Here is an 18,926-nt window from a genome sequence, read left to right as displayed (position 1 = left end):
AGTTAATATCCTGAATAAAAACCTTCTTCTCCAATGGAGCCTTTATCTCATGGCTATTCCTAACCTTGTGTTGTTTAGCATTACAAGAATGCAAAATGGGATGACCTGCGAGATTTCTTTTCTTTTCCTTGGTCGGATTACTGTTTCAAAACTTCTGATGTCAGCGTTTGCTCAGATCGTATCAGTGAAATTATTCTTGCAGGAATGGAATGCTTTATCCCACACTCCACTTTAAAATCTCATCCTTTATCTAAATCTTGGTTTTCCAATAAATGTACTAAGGCTGTTCAAGAGAATGTTGCATATCGTAATTGGCTTGTTTCTAATTCTTCAGTTTCATTTTCTGCCTACACCAAAGCTCACAACAATTGTAAAGCATTATTAATCAGTCCAAACTAGAGTTTGAACAGGCTAAGAGTAGAAAACTTGCTTCTTGCCCTAATGGTAGCCGAGCATTCTGATCTCTTGCCAAAGCTACTGGCCACAACTTTTGCCCATCTCTGCTCCCACCTCTGTCCAAACCAGATGGTTCTGTTGTCACTTCAGCCAAGGATAAAGCTGACCTGCCAGCATCCCATTTTTCTTCCAACTCATGTATTAATGATCTTGGTAAAACACCTCCCACCATTCCCAACACACTCCATTCAATGCCTGTGGTCTTCCATCAAAAGGATGTCAGAAGGATTTTGATGAATCTTGATGCTAAGAAAGCTCCAGGTCACAATGGTATTTCTCCACTTGTTCTCAAAACCTGTGCTCCTGAACTTACTCCTGTTCTTTGCCGCCCTTTTTCACTTTCTTATTCCAACGCTGTTTTTCCTTCTGCTTGGAAATTTCCTCATATCCAGTCAGTTCCTAAAAAGGGTGACAAATTCCTCCCATTGCAATTACTTTTACTCTCTAAAGTAATGGAGAAATCAATTAACCACCAACTCTTAAACTACCTAGAAACCTTCCGTCTGATCAATGATGCCAGTATGGATTCCGTCAGTGTCGATCCACTGGTGATATTCTGGCTTATGTTACCCATTTATGGATTAATTCAATGGAAAGGTTCGGTGAAACACAAGTAGTTGCTCTTGACATCTCAAAGGCTTTTGATCGTGTTTGGCATAAAGGTCTTCCAAACAAGCTTCCATCTTATGGTTTGCCAACTGTTTTTAGTAATTGGTTATCCAGTGTTCTCTCTGATCACTCACTGAGGGTGATGGTAGATGGCTCTGTCTTCTAACTTCTCAAACTAATGCCAGTGTCCCCCCAAGGTTCAGTTCTTTTCCCCACTCTTTTCCTCTTGTATATTAATGACCTTCTTCCATTGACTGGAAATCCTATCCATAGTTTTGCCGATGATAGCACATTGCATTCTACTTTCCATTTAGAGAAACCTTGCCTTGCTCAATCAGCTTCAACTTCTCGAAAATCTGCTAACAATTCCTTAAATGCCGATCTTCAGGGGGGCAAAGACAACTTAGTTGATTTCAATCTTTCTAAAACTCAGTCTTGTCTTATATCTCAAAAAAAAAGGATTCTTCTGCTGCTCCTAACCTTATCTTTAGTGACACTCCGATTTCTAGGCAAAATGATATATCTTTTTTTGGGGATTACCCTGACTTCTAATCTCACTTGGCACAAGCACATTATAAATATTGCTTCCTCTGCATCTAAAAAACTTGGTTTTCTCTTTCCTTTCGGCATTACTTTTCTTCCAAACAGCTGCTCACGCTGTATAAATCGCAAATCGGCCCTGCCATGGAATATTGTTCTCACATCTGGGGTAGTGCCCCCAAAACCTCTCTCAGGCTTCTTGATTCCATTCAGAAGAGGGCAGTTAGGTTAATTAATGATTCATCTCTAACAGAGTCTCTCCACTCGCTGTCTCATAGACGTATTGTTTATGCTGCATGTCTCTTCTAGATACTTCAATGGGCACTGTTCTTCTGAATTGGGTTCTATAATTCCCACTCTCTTTCAAAACAGTCCGAACACGTGCAGCCACCAGCCAACATCCATTTACCGTCCAACTTGAAACTCACAGAACCAACTTTTCATCTTCCTCGTTTATTCATTCAACTGCCGTTTTCTGGAACAACCTTTCTTCATACATATTTCCAGAAAATTACAGTCTACAGAAGTTCAAGTTCAATGTCAACAAATATCTTCTTTCGTCTTCTCGACTTCCAACCCAAACATGGTACTAAGTACTATAGGTTCTAATACCTCTCGTGTTTGGGGTTTATATAAAAAAAAAAACAAAACTTTTATAAATTATTTTTTTGGAAACAGGAATATGTTTTTTTTTTTTTGCCATATTGATTACTTAGGTCACACCAGACCAGTTCACACTCATTGTGTATATACAAGCGTGTGGTACCTGTGGGCTGATATGCAAAGTAGGAAAGGCTGAAACACCAGAATAACTCTTTTTGGAGCGGTGGGAAACCCTATCTTCTGTCCCTCCAGAAATCAGTTAACTACTTCAGATAAGTATCAGCACTAATGTTCCATTATTGCATCATAAATTTGACAGATTTGTGAGCAATTTAGTGTGCTAAAAAATTTGCTGAGTGTAGTATATTTTTAATACTACTGTTTTGAAAACTAGTAGTAGTTATGGACTATTCTAATTCTGGGTCAGTTTATGTTTACTAAAAGAGTTTTTATTAAGATTATACAATTCTTTGAAATATGCATAAGTGTACAAGTTTAAGGAATCCATCCGGGCCATATTTGTAGCCACATTTGCAAGATGCTTTAGAATCGATTCACATAGGGATATCTTAAACCAGTAATTGCATGTGCATATCATTGCCACTGAATATAATGTTGACAAGCTACCAGATGTTCTAAAGTTATCTTACTCTGGTTTAGTACATTAAAAGCCAACCTTAATTATACATCATTAAAAGGTATGGGAGAGAGTCTTTTAATGATTAATGAACCAAATTTTGGGTACTAGATCATTTTATATATACACACACATCTACTAAGGTACTAAACGATGTAATCATAACTATCATAATGGTTCTGTTTTATTAAAGAAATTACTGTCCTACATTCTGTAAACAAAACTGACAGGTGAATGAAGAACATTTAAATCAGGCCGCAATGTGTAGCAAATTAAACACTGTTGACACTTTCCATATATTTTCTTTAGAAAGTAAATTGAATTGAACAGAAAAGCATACCAGTTCCTACTTTAAGTGAAACAATTATGTCTTTTTAATTGACTGCTTTTCTTACATTATTTGCACTTCTGACTTTTATTTTAAAGTCAAAATTTTAAAGAGTTAGCAAAATTAAGGGTTTGAGTTTTCTAAGTGAAATACAGAATACCTGCATAATTGGAGATGTTGGGAGGTAGGGGGAACCCACTGCCTTGGAAATTACAAACAAAATATATATAATACATAAATACATATACAGCTTGCCAACTAATTAAATTCTATAGTATGGAATACAACTTATATTTACATGGGTCAAGAAAAACAGGGAAAAATTTCTAAACAATTTGAGTACAACCGGAGTTTATATCAAATAGCTCTAATTTCAAATATTTGATAATCAGTAATGGCAATGATAAATTATCTATAATGCTTCTTGCTTTAGTTCCAAATGTCCTCCAGAAATTAGTCCTGCACAACTGAGTCAATGATGGAATCTCTTCAGACTTGGCTACAAGCCAATCGCTTAATTCTTTATCTTTAATTCTTGAGAGATATCTTTTATTCTGCATCCATACTTGAATTTTATAGTTTATACCAACAGATACCATCAACTGCACAAGATACCGGTTTCCAGCTTTTGCCATGTAATATAGCGGTGTCAATCCGTAATTATCGTAGGTATTCATTTCACAACCACAAAAAATAAACTTTTCAATTAATATAGCTAGATTTAGTTCAGCAGCAATGTGTATAGAAGACCGGTCTTTCAAGCAGTTGGAAATTAAATTGCAGTTATATTGTAATAAAGTATTGATTACTTCATCATCATTTCCGAAGCTTGTAAATGTTTTCCGATACTTTATTGCCTGTAAAGCAGCCATGAAAGGAGTAGAGCCATGATTATTGGTAATGTTCACCTGCAAGTAAAAGAACAGTCAATTATTTTAATTTAAACAACAAATATTCTGAATTATTATTGAGCTATTTTAAATGGCTTGTTATTACAGACAAGATGAAATCTCTGAAATTACTCATTTAAACTTTTAGTACTAGCAATCACTGGCCTAATTGTTAATTATAATACATGATTAAAAATAAAATTTCTCTTAAAAAGAGAGAGAAAACATTTTTTTCCCTAGTACACATAAGACAAAAAAAAAAAAAAAGTGCATATTTACACAGAGGCATTTACACAGACTGGGTCAAAAATTCTTACCAGGGAAAACAAATAGAATGTATTGGAGGTCAGAGTGTAATACTGAAAATCACACCAGCCTCCATTGGTCTCTGGCCCACTAGGGTTTCCCCAGTAAGTCTTATGGCCAGTCCACTTCTGTATTTGTATGTTTAAGTTATCTATATACAAAAGATTTCAAAAGTATAATTTTTAGTCTGCCTTTAAAAAGTGGAAGGAAACTATCAAAGAAAGGAAGAGTATCCAAAAATCTTTAGCATATTGAATAATCTGTATTATATGATGTTAAAAGTATTATTGAATTTAATTTATAAATAAAAGACTTCTTCATTTTACATATATTGTGACATCAGAAAATACAAAAAACACATCTAATGGATTTTCCTACCAGATGACATTATCTGATTAAAAAATATATATTAGTTACTTTAGGCTGACTACATGGACAAATGCAGTCTTTTCTAAAGAGATTTAGGTCTAAGTGCTGCCAAGATCACTGGAGGAACAAGGCCTCCCCAGACTGCCAAAGTAAAACATAACACAGAGAATGATATTTTATATATTTGGATTTCAAAATAGATTCACCATTCTTTTCAAAACCTAAAATATATTGGGAAGGAGAGTACCAGATCTTTTTCAAGTTAAAAAAAAAAAAAAAAAAAAAGAGACAAAGATTTAACAAGGCTACTTGAAGGATCTGAGTTTATCTATGAGGAGATTTCTAAATTTAAGCTGGGAGTTGAACGATTTTGTGATAACTGAGAAGAAACTAGAAGAGAAATTGTTGAAGCTAAAAGTAAATCTGTCTAAAAGTTAAAAGTGGGGATCTGTCCAATTATATTAAAAGAAATAACAAAGATTTAAGCAAATCAAATCTTTATAGCCATAATTATGAGAGAATCTTTGGATTCAAGATGTGTAAATGCTTCCCCAGTTCACAAAGGGGATCAAAGGGTGAAGTGAGTAATTGCAGACATGTTAGCTTGACTTCTTTGCCAGAGAAAATATGGAATCAGTGGTTAAAGAAGTAATGCAGGATCAACTATTCATGGACACAGTATTCCAAATGTCATCTTACAATTTGCTTTGCCAATCTCTACAAGCAAATGTTTGATAAATCATCAACAGAACACCATGGGTCTCTCTCTCTACACTGCTCAGAGACTGTGTCTTACCATGTTGTAAATCTATTGCTTCTATAACTGTTTATAATTCAATCCCATACAGTGTGCAAGTTATTTTGGGGGATGCTCTTCTCAAGTGTAAGACCTTGATTTTTCTGCATTAACACAGCTGCCACTCTTTGAACGACTCATGAGGTCTATTTAAGTCATTTTAGGAAAGTCGTAGTTCTGCTGATCTGATTGAGTGTTCAGTATTAGTAGTTGTTTGCTATTTGGTTTTTAGGAGCATTGGCAACTAAGGCCATATTGCTCTGGGGATATGTGGTGGTCATTCCCTGACCTTTCCGCATCCTCCGTATTCGGTGGTCATGGGCTCGAACCCCGGTCTAATCAAGAAGCGTGTGCTATGCACTGCTGATCCTGCCCACCTGGTTACAGTATTAGTAGTGGCAAATGATGCAAGAAATCAATCTTATATGTCATCAACATCCACCACCCAAAAAAACCCTCGCCCATCACCTTCCAATAGTCAGTCTAGCTCTTTCTTGAATTTATTCAAACTATTCAGAATTCAGTGTTGGGACCATTGTTGTTTTCTATATTTTTCAATGATATTATTGATGAAGGTATAATAAGCTTGTCTGAGTTTGCAGATGATACTAAGGTTGGCAGGGTTGTTAATGACAGTAATTATGGTACACTGCTGCAATAGGATCTAGAAGAGTTGGGCAGATGGGCTGAGAGGTGGCAACTGAAGTTTAACATTCACAAAGCAAAGTACTGCATATAGGTAGCAGTAACTCTAGATTAACATACCAACTGTCAGGTAGTACACTCAGAATAGTGGAGAATGAAAAAGATCTGGAAGTATTTGTGCCATCAGATATGATGGTTTTCAGAGCAGTGTAGACAGGCTGCCAGAGCAACTCATGAGGTGTTGTTTATGATATACATGGACTTTGCTAGCAGGGATAAGGTGATTATCCCCTTGTATAAGGCAATGGTCAGGACACACCTTGACTACTGCATACAGGTCTGGAAGTCTCATTTTAGGAAGGAAGTAGAACTGCTGATATGGGTACAGAGAAGGGCAACAAGATTGGTGAAGGGAACAAAGGGGTGATCTTACCAAGAAAGGCTTAAGTTCTGCAAATTGCAGTGTCTGGAGACTAGGCACCTGCAAGGTGATCTGATTGAGATGTATAAGGCATCTGCAAGCTCAATGTTGATGAGAGTCTTCCTCTTGCTCAGATTAAGCACTTGAGGGGACAAATTCAAATTGAGAAAAGACAGTTGCAAAATAGATGTGCTCTTAGTCAGCAAGTGTTGGAACAAACTTCCATCTGCCGTTGTGGAAGTTGAGAGTTTAAATAAATTCAAGGAATAACTGGAAAATCTTTTGGAGTGGTTGGAAAGGTGAATGGGAAGCATGTTTTAACTTTTTTTTTTTTTTTTTTTTTTTTTGCTGATGCTGTATAAGATTGCTTTCTTGCATTATATGCCACTACTAATGCTAATGCCATTCACAACATATGGAAGTTTGTTCCAACAATCAACTGCTCACTAGCTGAAGGCAAGCTTTCAATAAGAATTCATGTTCCTTCATGCACATAGTCTGAGAACAAGGATGAATGCCATCAGCACTGAGCGTACTCAATCCATTCAAAGCATTAAACACCTCAATCAGACCACCTCTTAAGTGCTTAGTTTCCAGACATTTCAATTTGGAAACAAATTGCCATTATTGGTAAGACCACCCTCTTGTTCTTGCTGGCAAAACTCGCATATAGTTACCCTTCTTTGCACCTGTTCCAGCAATCTACATCCTTTCAAAAATGAGGCCACCAGACCAGTATGAAATATTCAAGATGCAGCTTAACCATTACTTCATAACAATGGGAGCCGACCGGGCTAGCCGAGTGGGTAAAGTACCTGCCCGGCAACCCAAAGGTCGCGGGTTCGATTCCTGCCTCGGGCTTGGATCAAAGTACTGAAAAAACCTTGGGAGGTGCAATGTGGCCGCAGAAGCCGATGCGCCAACAACTACCAAAAAAAAAATAAATAAATAAAAAAAAAAAAACAACGGGATCTCTTTTTATAACTGCTGGCAAAACTCCCATATATTGCTGAAAAAATCCCATGAGCTGTCCTGGCAGCCTGTCTGCACTGCTCAGAGCTCTTCACATCTGACTGTTTGACTTCACATCTGACAATTACCCTAGGTCTTTTTCATTTTCCAATATCTTGAGTATAGTACCACACAGTTGATATATTAATCTGAGATTACTGCTATCAATATGTATTACCTTGCATTTGCCAATGTTAAACTTCAACTGACATTTCTCAGTACATTTGCCTAATGTTTCTAGATCTTGTTGCAGTAGCATACTTTGATTACTGTCATTAACCACTCTGCCAACCGCTGTATCATGCACAAACTTAAATATTAATTTAAATATTAAGTGGGCATGGGAGCACCGTTCCTAGTCTCTGGATGACTGGAAGAGCACCAGGTGATGGTGAAAAGCATCCAACATATATTCACGGATAAGGTAAAGAAAGCCAACATGACAACCATGGCAAACTACAGGAAACTTACTGGACAAATTGGTTTGCCACTACCGCAGTTTCTCGCTGCATTCTCGGTAAGCAAACAGCATGGGTTTTCTAATCTTAAAGATTAAGTTATTTTCTAACTATTTTCTAACCTAACCTAGATTAGGTTGCAAAAAAAGGAAAAGGTTTCTTTATTTTTCGTTATATTTCCTAACCTAATCTTAAATGTTATGTTAGGAAATAATAGGAAAGGTTTCCTTATTAAGGAAAATGTTTCCATATCTAACATTAAAGGTTAGGTTAGGAAATAACAAGAAAAGAAAGAAAGCTTCTTTACACACACACTATCATAATGTCAATCAATCACTTAACACTATGATATTATCATCTGTTGTGTTCATGAACCAACATGCCTACGTGTCAATCAATATATCATTCTCAACTTCTGCTCCACACTGTTGTTGTTGTTGTTTTTGGTTTTTAGGAGCATTAGCAACTAAGGCCATATTGCTCCGGGAATATGCGGTGGTCATTCCCTGACCTTTCCACATCCTCCGTATTTGGTGGTGACGGGCTTGAATCCCGGTCTAATCAAGAAGCGTGTGCTACGCACTGTTGCTCCTTCCCACCTGGCTACGGAGGCACCGCTCCACACTGATAGCACACCTTGCCTGTTTACTGAGCATGAAGCTGCAGAAGCGGCAGTCCATGCACTGCCGCTACCGATAACACGCACCACCTGTTTACCAAGAATGCAGCAAGAACCTGTGGTAGCGGCAAACCAGTTTGTCTGGTAAGTTTCCTGTAGTTTACTGTGGTTCATTTGTTGGCCTTCTTTACCTTAGCCATATTCACAAAAGTTCTTCTCTGTATGAGTGACCAACCTACAAATTACTGTCAATATCTCAAAAGTTAAAATCCCCCATTATAAGACATTCTGATTTACTGGTTTACTATTTGTCTCTGTATAGTTGTCATTATGCTCATCACAGTCCTACTCTCATTTTTGTTTCCTCAATGCTTATGTTACACCAAACTGACCAAACATTGCACATGCTACCCATATCAACTGGATGCTTCCTTAGTATTTATGATTCTTAACTACAAGCATATCCACTCCTATCCTGTCTGTCTTTTCTGTGCACGTCGTACTCCCCATACTGAAATTCTGCAACTGTTTATGTCTGAGTAACGTGAAGTCTCCAATATCCCTACAATATCTGCATTTGATGACTTAATATTTACTTTTAAGTTACTTTTCTGTATCTGTTTGACCAGGTTATTACAGTTGTTTGAAACAATGCAGTTATCAAAAACGTTTAATATTAGTAGAGACAAATAATACAAAGAACCAAGCAACCACAGCATCAGGAAAAAATAAAATAATACCCAACATATGTCTATTCTCTCTGACAATTTGTCTAATCCTCCTGTAATTTACTCCACTTATCAACTTCCAGTTTGATGTTGTTTGTTTGTTATTTGGTTTTTAGGAGCATTAGCAACTAAGGCCATATTGCTCCGGGGATATGCAGTGGTCATTCCTTGATCTTTCCACATCCTCCGTATTTGGTAGTCAACTTCCAGTATACCAGATGGAAATTTGATCCAACAATCACTTACTTTCTACCTGAAAGCAAATTTTTGCACATCTATTCTGCACTATCCTTTTTTTTTTTTAATTTACGTCCTCTTATGTAATCCAAGCAAGATTAGCATTAGTAGAGGCATATGATGCAAGAAAGCAAGCTTATGCAGCATCAGCCAAAAAAAAAAAAACACTTCCACTTCACCCCTCTGTTTGTTCGAAATACCTGTCCAGCTGAGCCTTTTAAATTTATTTAGGCTATCAACTTCCACAACAACAGACGTGCGGAAATTTGCCTTTAGCCAGCGGGTGGTTGGTTGGTGGAACAGACTTCCATCCCTTGTCGTGGAAGTTGATAGCCTAAATAAGTTTAAGGCTCAGCTGGACAGGTATTTTGAATGAACAGAGGGGTGAAGTGGAGGTGGGGTTTTTTTTTTTTTTTGGTTGATGCTGCATAAGCTTACTTTCTTGCATCAAATGCCTCTACTAATGCTAATGCTAACAAGGGATGGAAGTCTGTTCCACCAAATAATTACCCGCTGGATAAAGGCAAATTTCCGCACATCTATCCTACATTTGTCTTTCCTCAATTTGAATTTATGCCCTTTCAGGTGATTATTCTGAGCAAGAGGAAGAATCCCATCAGCATTGAGCATGCTCAAACTATTCAAGGCTTTATACACCTCTATCAGATCACCTCGCCAGTGCCTAGTCTCCAGACACTGTAATTTGCAAAACTTAAGCCTTTCTTTGTAAGAGCAACCCTTTGTTCCATTCTCTAATCTTGTTGCCCTTCTCTGTACTCATTCCAGCAGCTCTACATCCTTCTTGAAATGAGGCCTCCAGACCTGTATACAGTACTCAAGGTGTGGCCTGACCATTGCCTTATACAAGGGAATAATCTCACCTCCTTATTCCTGCTAGAAAAATTTCTGTATATCATTGACTAAAATCATTGATTAAAAATATAAACAACAGAAATGGAAGATAATATGCCTATAGAATTTTACACCCATTGATCTGCATGTAGAGTCATTATCTGATATGGAGTAACAGGAGAGGTTGTAAGAAAGGAGCTCGAGCTGTATTAATTTTGTAATTCTTGATGGTGCAGAAATGAGCATATACCTTATGATGTACATTCGAATATAATATACACTATTATACACAATATAATAGTCACAAATTAAATAATATTAACATAGCAAATGATTGTGTTGTTCAACTATTTGTTTTCCCTCCAACATTTACCAAAAAAAAACTGGCCATTTGTTTTTTGATAGATACCTCTCAAAATGTAGTAGAACAGTTTTATATTTAATGGATATTCTATACAAATCAGCTTTTATGCAGATCATAGACACATTAGAATAAAATGCTCCTGACATTGCTACTCTTGTTATCAAAATGTAACATGGCGAGTCTTTAAAATTTCTGAAAAAATCTTAACAGGCTGAAGACTGAGACTTGTGGCAAAACAACTCATTGAAGACAACAAATTGCCATTTTACAAAAGTCATCTGTTTGCAATTCTTAAGAAAAAAACTTTAGTCCATTCTTAAGTTAAATTGATAATGCTAAGGCAAAAGTATATGTTCCCATTGGAATTTATGCTTCGAGTAACACGCTGTTGTTCTAGCTCACTAGTAGGTGAAAAGAAATATATCCTAAACTACGGCAGCTGTTTTAATGATATATCAGTGGGTAGGCAGGTATCAAAAGCTGGCAGAAACTTAGCAAAACAGTTGTAATGTGCAGCTATAGTATGAGAAGTACCAGGTACTATCAGAAAAGAGATTTTAGAATAAAACTTCACTCTAAGTATAAATATATTAATAATGGCAGGCATACAGTTTGCCACACTGTGCTTACAAATTGAAACTGTAATGCAATATGGCTATCAAATTCAATATAACTAATCCATATCCATATCATTACAAATAAATCTTCCTCCCTGCCCAATAAAAACCTGTTTACATTTTTAACAGAATTTTTTCTTAAACACCAAACTGTAACAGTTGTAATTTTAGAGACCTATTTTCATACATTTAAATTTATAATTACAATTTTAAAAGTGATAAATGTGAAATTAAAATACTGTAATTTTCTTTTTCAAAAAAAAAAAAAAAATCAAATTAATAAATTTATTAATGTAATGTAGCCATAATTAAAATAGTTCATTACTTACTTGTGCCCCATGCATTAATAACACCTCTGCCATTGTTTTTGGAATGCATAAGGAACTACTGGCATAGAAGAGCGCATTATTACCACAAGAATCCACAGCATTAACATCAGCTCCATTTTCAAGAAGATGCTGAATAACTGGTGTGTTATGCCAGATGGCAGCAGAGAGAAGAGGTGTATGACCTTCATTATCTTGATAATTTATATCACTACCAGCTGTTAATAACATTTGTACGATTTCTTGGGGTGGAAGAGAAGAAAGAAAATGAATTAATAATTGATATTCAAATATAACATTCCATTTTTAATACAAATCTCAGTAAACTGACACTACTTTAATAATAATTAAGATATCTATGGTTTATTAGTATTAATAAAAGAGTATGTTCATTAAAATTAAACTTAGGAAACACTTAAACCACAAAATAAATACAGCAAATTAATTAATGCTGTTAATAGGTTTATAGGTAAGGCTATTATTGTTATTATTTGGTTTTTAGGAGCATTAGCAACTAAGGGCATATTGCTCCGGGATATGCGGTGGTCATTCCCCGACCTTTCCGCATCCTCCGTATTTGGTGGTGACGGGCTTGAACCCCGGTCTAATCAAGAAGCGTGTGCTACACACTGCTGCTCCTTCCCACCTGGCTAGGGAGGCGCCCTATAGGTAAGGCAAGCAAAGCACTATTCTGCCCCATATGAACAAACCTATATCAAAACAAAAATACAAACAAAATAAATATAAAATTAAAAATAGAAACAAGAACAAAAGCAACACTCATCCTTGGAGAAGTGAACACATGGCCCAAGTGAACACAAAAAGAAAACAAAGAGCCCACAGACATTATCTTTTCAAGAGAGACCAGCACTCGTGGACTCTGAAGAGAAGTCTTATTTTAATCACCGATCGCTATCCCAAATCAAATACCATGAATGACCTAACACCCTCTCAATAGGAATAAAGAACCTACTGAACATAAAATATGCTATGCCCACTGTCCTCTGTAGGATAAATAAATAAAAAAAAAAACTCATAACAAACAAACTAAATGAAAATTTAGGCAGCGACTCCACCAAATGATGACTCCAAAGCAACATGCATATATGTTTAGTTGGTTTATTATTTCTCTTCATGTCTGGGCATATTGGGACATCCACTGATGGCTGGGACAGCAATCAGTGATTGAAATGAAATATAACCGCTTTTCAGAGTTCACAAGTGCTGATGTCCTTTGAAAGTTAGTGACTCTATTGTCAGGGAAACGGGGAACATGCTATGTAAAAAGGAGAGGTGGAACAGGACCAGGGTATGTCAGCCAGGGGCAAAGGTTGATGACACTGTAGATCGGATATCATCTTTTAAGAGCACAAAAGGTGATATTGTTGTACACGTTGGCACTAATGATATTAAGAGAAGGAGACAGGCAGAATTACTTAACAAGTACAGGTCCCGGTTGAAAAAAAGTTGTGAATTACGGTTGAATTTGAAAGTGTCTGCAATTCTGCCCAGACATGATATAAGGGAATATATGATGAGAGCCTTGTCGATCAATTCGGCCCTGGAAAGATTGTGCAAGTCTCAAGGGGTAGAAATTTTTTGAGCCTGGTCTGTACTTGTTAACAGGAGAGACTGCTTCTACAGAGATGGGAAACACTTTTAGCATTAGCAGAGGCATTTGATGCAAGAAAGCAAGCTTATGCAGCATCAGCCAAAAAAAAAAAAAAAAAAAAAAAAAAAACACTTCCACTTCACCCCTCTGTTCGTTCAAAATACCTGTCCAGCTGAGCCTTAAACTTATTTAGGCTATCAACCTCCACCACAAGGGATGGAAGTCTGTTCCACCAACCAACCACTCGCTGGCTAAAGACAAATTTCCGCACGTCCATCCTACATCCGTCCCTCCCCAACTTGAATTTATGCCCTCTCAGGCGATTTTTCTGAGCTAGAGGAAGAATCCCATCAGCATTGAGCATGCTTAAACCATTCAAGGCTTTATACACCTCTATCAGATCACCTCGCTGGTGCCTAGTCTCCAGACACTGTAATTTGCAAAACTTAAGCCTTTCTTCGTAAGAGCACCCCTTTGTTCCATTCACTAATCTTGTTGCCCTTCTCTGTACTCGTTCCAGCAGCTCTACATCCTTCTTGAAATGAGGCCTCCAGACCTGTATACAGTACTCTAGGTGTGGCCTGACCATTGCCTTATACAATGGAATAATCACCTCCTTATCCCTGCTGGAAAAATTCCTGTAAATCACTTAAATACAAAGGGTGCGAGAATATTTGCCAATGCTATCAAGGCAGTGTTAGGTGGGTCCAAAAAATGCTAGTTTGGGGGGAGGGATACAGGGGCTAATGGATTCACAGTAGCCACTGGCAAGAGCTGAAAGTGATCCTTGCACTGCTTCTATTGGAATGAGCAGCACTCTGGAAAACAAGATGCAGGGTATTTAAGACTGCTGGGAGTCATTGTGGTACAAGTAAACACATAGGTTGTGTTAGCTTAGAATAGGAACAGATGCATGTATACTTGCGTGTACACCAATGCTAGGAGTTTGGTAAATAAATATGATGAATTTGAGGTATTGCTCAAAACATCAAAGGCAGATACTGCTGGGATATCAGGGACATGGTGTCACACAGATATAAGGAATGCAGAACTGGAATTTGGGGAGTACAATGTATACAGTAAGGATAGACAGGATAGGAAGGGAGGAGGGGTTATGCTATTAGTTAAGAAACACAAAATCCAAGGAAGTGAAGCCAGTCGACATCGCTGGACAGTGCAGTGTCGAGTCACTTTGGTGTGACATAAGCATTGGGAGATCAAAATTGAGATGAGTGTGTTATAGGCCTAATGACTCTGATGAGTATAATAAGAAACTGTACAGGGAAATAGAGTAGGCCAGTAAATCAGAGAGTCTTATAACGGTGGATTTTAATTTCCCAGATATTGACTGGAATTTGTGGGTTGGTCACTCACATACTAGCAAGGCTTTTGTGGATTTATTGGATGATTGTTTTCTAAATCAGCATATTTGGCAGGCAACTAGAGGGAGTAATACTCTTGATCTGATTATCAGTAGTGATTCTTCATGCATTAAGAATCTGCAGATAAAGGAACCACTATGCGGCAGTGATCACAGTGTGCTGAAGCGGGATTTTCTCAAGGAGGTAACTACCATCAGGGGTAAAGGGAAGGATTTTTGCTTTCGTAAAGGCGACTACGGTGGTCTGAGACAGTATTTAAATTCTATATGGGCCTAATTCTATATGGGACCAACTGATGATGTTACCAACAGCAAATTCAAAATGAAGGAAACATTCAAAGAATTTATCTTGGGAGCTACTAGGCTTTACATACCAACTAAGAAATTTTTTTCAAGGTTTAGGCCTAAATGGATGTCAGATTAACTAATAAAACATATGGCAGAGAAGAAAAATGTATGGGATAAATATAAATTAATGGGTGACACGGAAGCCTACGACAGATATAAGCTGGTCTGTAACCAAGTCACAAAGGAGATTAGGCAGGCAAAGGCAGATTATGAGAAATCCTTGGCAAAGGATGCAAAGAAAAACAATAAAGAGTTCTTTACCTATGTAAACTCTAGAAGGAAAGGGATTGGTCCACTGGACATTGATGGTTCAACCCTTGATGATTCTGCTCAGGTGGCTAACAAACTAAATGAGTATTTTGCATCTACATTCACCCATCAGGAGTTATTCAGGGAGGGGAATGCCAGAGGTGAGTTAAACTCTGGCAGCGAGCTAGATTATTTTGTAATAACTGAGAGGAAAGTGGAGAAATTATTGCAGATAAACATAAAAAAAGGTACCCGGGATCTATCCAGTTATATTAACGGAGGCAGAAAAGGAAGTAAGCAAACCTTTAGCCATAATTATCAGAGCTTCCTTGGACTCAGGGAAGGTACCCACAGACTGGAGATGTGCAAATGTGACCCCAATTCACAAAGGAGGATCAAAGGCTGACACAAGTAATTACAGACCTATGAGTTTAACTTGTGTTCCAGGAAAATTAATGGAGGCACTGGTTAAAGAAGCACTGCAGGATCATCTAGACAAGACTTCAGTTATAGCTCAGACACAACATGGTTTTGTTCCAGTTTGATTGGATACTCTGATGTGGTCACAAAGGAACCGGATGCAGGGAATAACTTTGATATCATCTATTTGGATCTTAGATGTTTGTTATTTCGTTTTTAGGAGCATTAGCAACTAAGACCATATTGCTCCAGAGATATGCAGTGGGCATTCCCTGACCTTCCCGCATCCTCCGTTTTTTGGCGGTCACGGGGTCGAATCCCGGACTAATCAAGAAGCGTGTGCTAACGCAGTGCTGCTCCTGCCCACCTGCTTGTGGAGACGCCTTGGATTTTAGAAAGACTTTGATACTGTTGCACATGGAAGACTGCTGAACAAATTGGAGCAATGTGGCACTGGAGGCAAATTGCAGCTATGGATAAAGGGATGGTTGAGTGAGAGAGGACAGAGAGTGGTAATCAATGGACACTGCTCATCGTGGACTAATATTATTAGTGGAGTCCATCGGGGTTCAGTGTTGGGTCCACTGTTGTTTTCTGGATTTATAAATGATATTGATGATGGTATATCAAGCTTAATGCATTAGCATTAGTAGAGGCATTTGATGCAAGAAAGCAAGCTTATTAGTATTAGCATTAGTAGAGGCACTTGATGCAAGAAAGCAAGCTTATTAGTATTAGCATAGGCATTTGATGCAAGAAAGCAAGCTTATTAGTATTAGCATTAGTAGAGGCATTTGATGCAAGAAAGCAAGCTTATGCAGAATCAGCCAAAAAAAAAAAAGAAACCACTTCCACTTCACCCCTCTGTTCGTTCAAAATACCAGTCCAGCTGAGCCTTAAAGTTATTTAGGCTATCAACTTCCACGACAAGGGATGGAAGTCTGTTCCACCAACCAACCACCCGCCTGCTAAAGGAAAATTTCCGCACGTCTATCCTACATCTGTCTTTCCTCAATTTGAATTTATGCCCTCTCAGGTGATTATTCTTAGCGAGAGGAAGAATCCCATCAGCATTGAGCATGCTCAAACCATTCAAGGCTTTATACACCTCTATCAGATCACCTCGCTGGGGACTAGTCTCCAGACACTGTAATTTGCAAAACTCAAGCCTTTCTTCGTAAGAGCACCCCTTTGTTCCATTCACTAATCTTGTTGCCCTTCTCTGTACTCGTTCCAGCAGCTCTACATCCTTCTTGAAATGAGGCCTCCAGACCTGTATACAGTACTCTAGGTGTGGCCTGACCATTGCCTTATACAAGGGAATAATAATCACCTCCTTATCCCTGCTAGAAAAATTCCTATATATCATTGACAATACACCATGAGCTACTCTTGCAGCCCGTCTGCACTGCTCAGAGAACTTCATATCTGCCTGCACAACCAGCCCCAGGTCCCTTTCATTCTCTACCACTGTCAGTGTAGTACCACAGAGTTGATACGTTGCTCTGGGGTTGCTGTTTCCCATGTGTAGTACTCTACATTTGTCAATGTTAAACTTCATTTGCCACCTCTCAGCCCATCTGCTCAACCTTTCCATATCCTGTTGCAGCAGCATAGTGTCAGTAGTGTCCTTGAAAACCCTGCCTACCTTTATATCGTCTGCAAACTTCGACATTAAGCTTGATATACCATCATCAATATCATTTATGAATACAGAAAACAATAATGGACCCAACACTAAGCCCTGAGGGACTCCACTAATAACATTAGTCCACGACAAGCAGTGTCCATTGATTACCACTCTGTGTCTTCTCCCCCTCAGCCACCCCTTTATCCACAGCAGCAATTTGTCTCCAATGTCACACTGCTCCAATTTGTGCAGCAGTCTTCCAAGTGCAACAGTATCAAAAGCCTTTCTAAGATCCAAGTATATAATATCAAAGTTATTCCCTGCATCCAGTTCCTTTGTGACTGCATCATAGTATTCGATCAAATTGGTCAGGCAAGACTTCCCCTTAACAAAACCATGCTGTGTCCGAGCTATAACTGAAGTCTTGTCTAAATGATCCTGCAGTGCTTCTTTAACTAGTGCCTCCATTAATTTTCCTGGAACAGAAGTTAAACTCACAGGTCTATAATTACTTGTGTCAGTCCTTGATCCTCCTTTGTGAATTGGGGTCACATTTGCACATCTCCAGTCTGTGGGTACCTCCCCTGAGTCCAAGGAAGCTCCCATAATTATGGCTAAGGGTTTGCTTACTTCCTCTGCTGACTCCTTTAATATAACTGGATAGATCCCATCCACCCCGGGTGCCTTTCTTGTGTTTATCTTCAACAATTTCTCCTCCACTTTACTCTCACTTATTACAAGATTCTCTAGCTTACTGCTAGAGTTGAATACACCTCTCGCTTTCTCCTTGCTAAATAACTCCTCATGTGTGAATGTCGATGCAAAATATTCATTTAGTTTGTTAGCTACCTGAGCAGGATCATCAACAGTTGACCCATTGATATCAAGTGGTCCAATCTGATTCATCTCCTTCCTTCTGGACTTTACATAAGTAAAGAACTCTTTGCTGTTTTTCTTTGCATCCCTTGCCAAAGATTTCCCGTAATCTGCCTTCGCCTGCCTTGTTGTTGTTGTTGTTGTGGGGGTTTTATGGCGCATAAGCTGCTTTGGCTATAATGCGCCTATTCCTTTATTGTATTAATATATGAGAAATTCTTGTCACATCAGAAAAGGCAGAAATCAGAAATGACTGAAAACTCCAATTTGTTTCAGAAAGTTAAAAAATTCCGGAATATTTGCATTGTCACCAATGATATTCTCTAGAGTTATTGGTTTTCGAGGGTTAACCAAAGATAGCAGGGTGGTATTTCTGTTTTGTTTATAGTATGGACATTCAATGAGAATGTGTTTCACTGTCAAATTTAGAGAACAATGTGGACACTGTGGTGGATCATCTCCTGTGAGTAAATGAAGATGGGTCAGGTAAGTATGACCTATTCTAGCTCTTGAAAGAATTACTTCTTCCCGCCTTGATGTCCGGACACTGGAGAGCCAGATTTTCGGAACTTGTTTAATCTGTAAGAGTTTATTATTC

At 38.0% G+C, this 18,926-nt stretch overlaps 1 protein-coding gene across 1 annotated transcript in view; it reads right to left on the bottom strand.

Moving 5' to 3' along the window:
• Positions 1 to 2,300: 2,300 nt before the first annotated feature.
• Positions 2,301 to 18,926, bottom strand: part of LOC150077718 (uncharacterized) — an 84,053-nt gene continuing 67,427 nt past the window's right edge. The window contains exons 4-5 of the mRNA XM_090384668.1: positions 11,816 to 12,054; positions 2,301 to 4,081 (exon numbers count right to left, since the gene is read on the bottom strand). Of these exons, the coding sequence (XP_090240794.1) occupies positions 3,500 to 4,081; positions 11,816 to 12,054 (821 nt within the window). The 3' untranslated portion in view covers positions 2,301 to 3,499. The remainder of the gene's footprint in view (positions 4,082 to 11,815; positions 12,055 to 18,926) is intronic.

Source organism: Mastigoproctus giganteus, chromosome 11 (assembly GCF_048544385.1).
Source record: "Mastigoproctus giganteus isolate SK-2022 chromosome 11, ASM4854438v1, whole genome shotgun sequence".
In the NCBI taxonomy this organism is placed as follows: Eukaryota; Metazoa; Arthropoda; class Arachnida; order Uropygi; family Thelyphonidae; genus Mastigoproctus; species Mastigoproctus giganteus.
The sequence above is the reverse complement of the archived record's forward strand: the minus strand, read 5'-3'. Positions and strand labels throughout refer to the sequence as shown.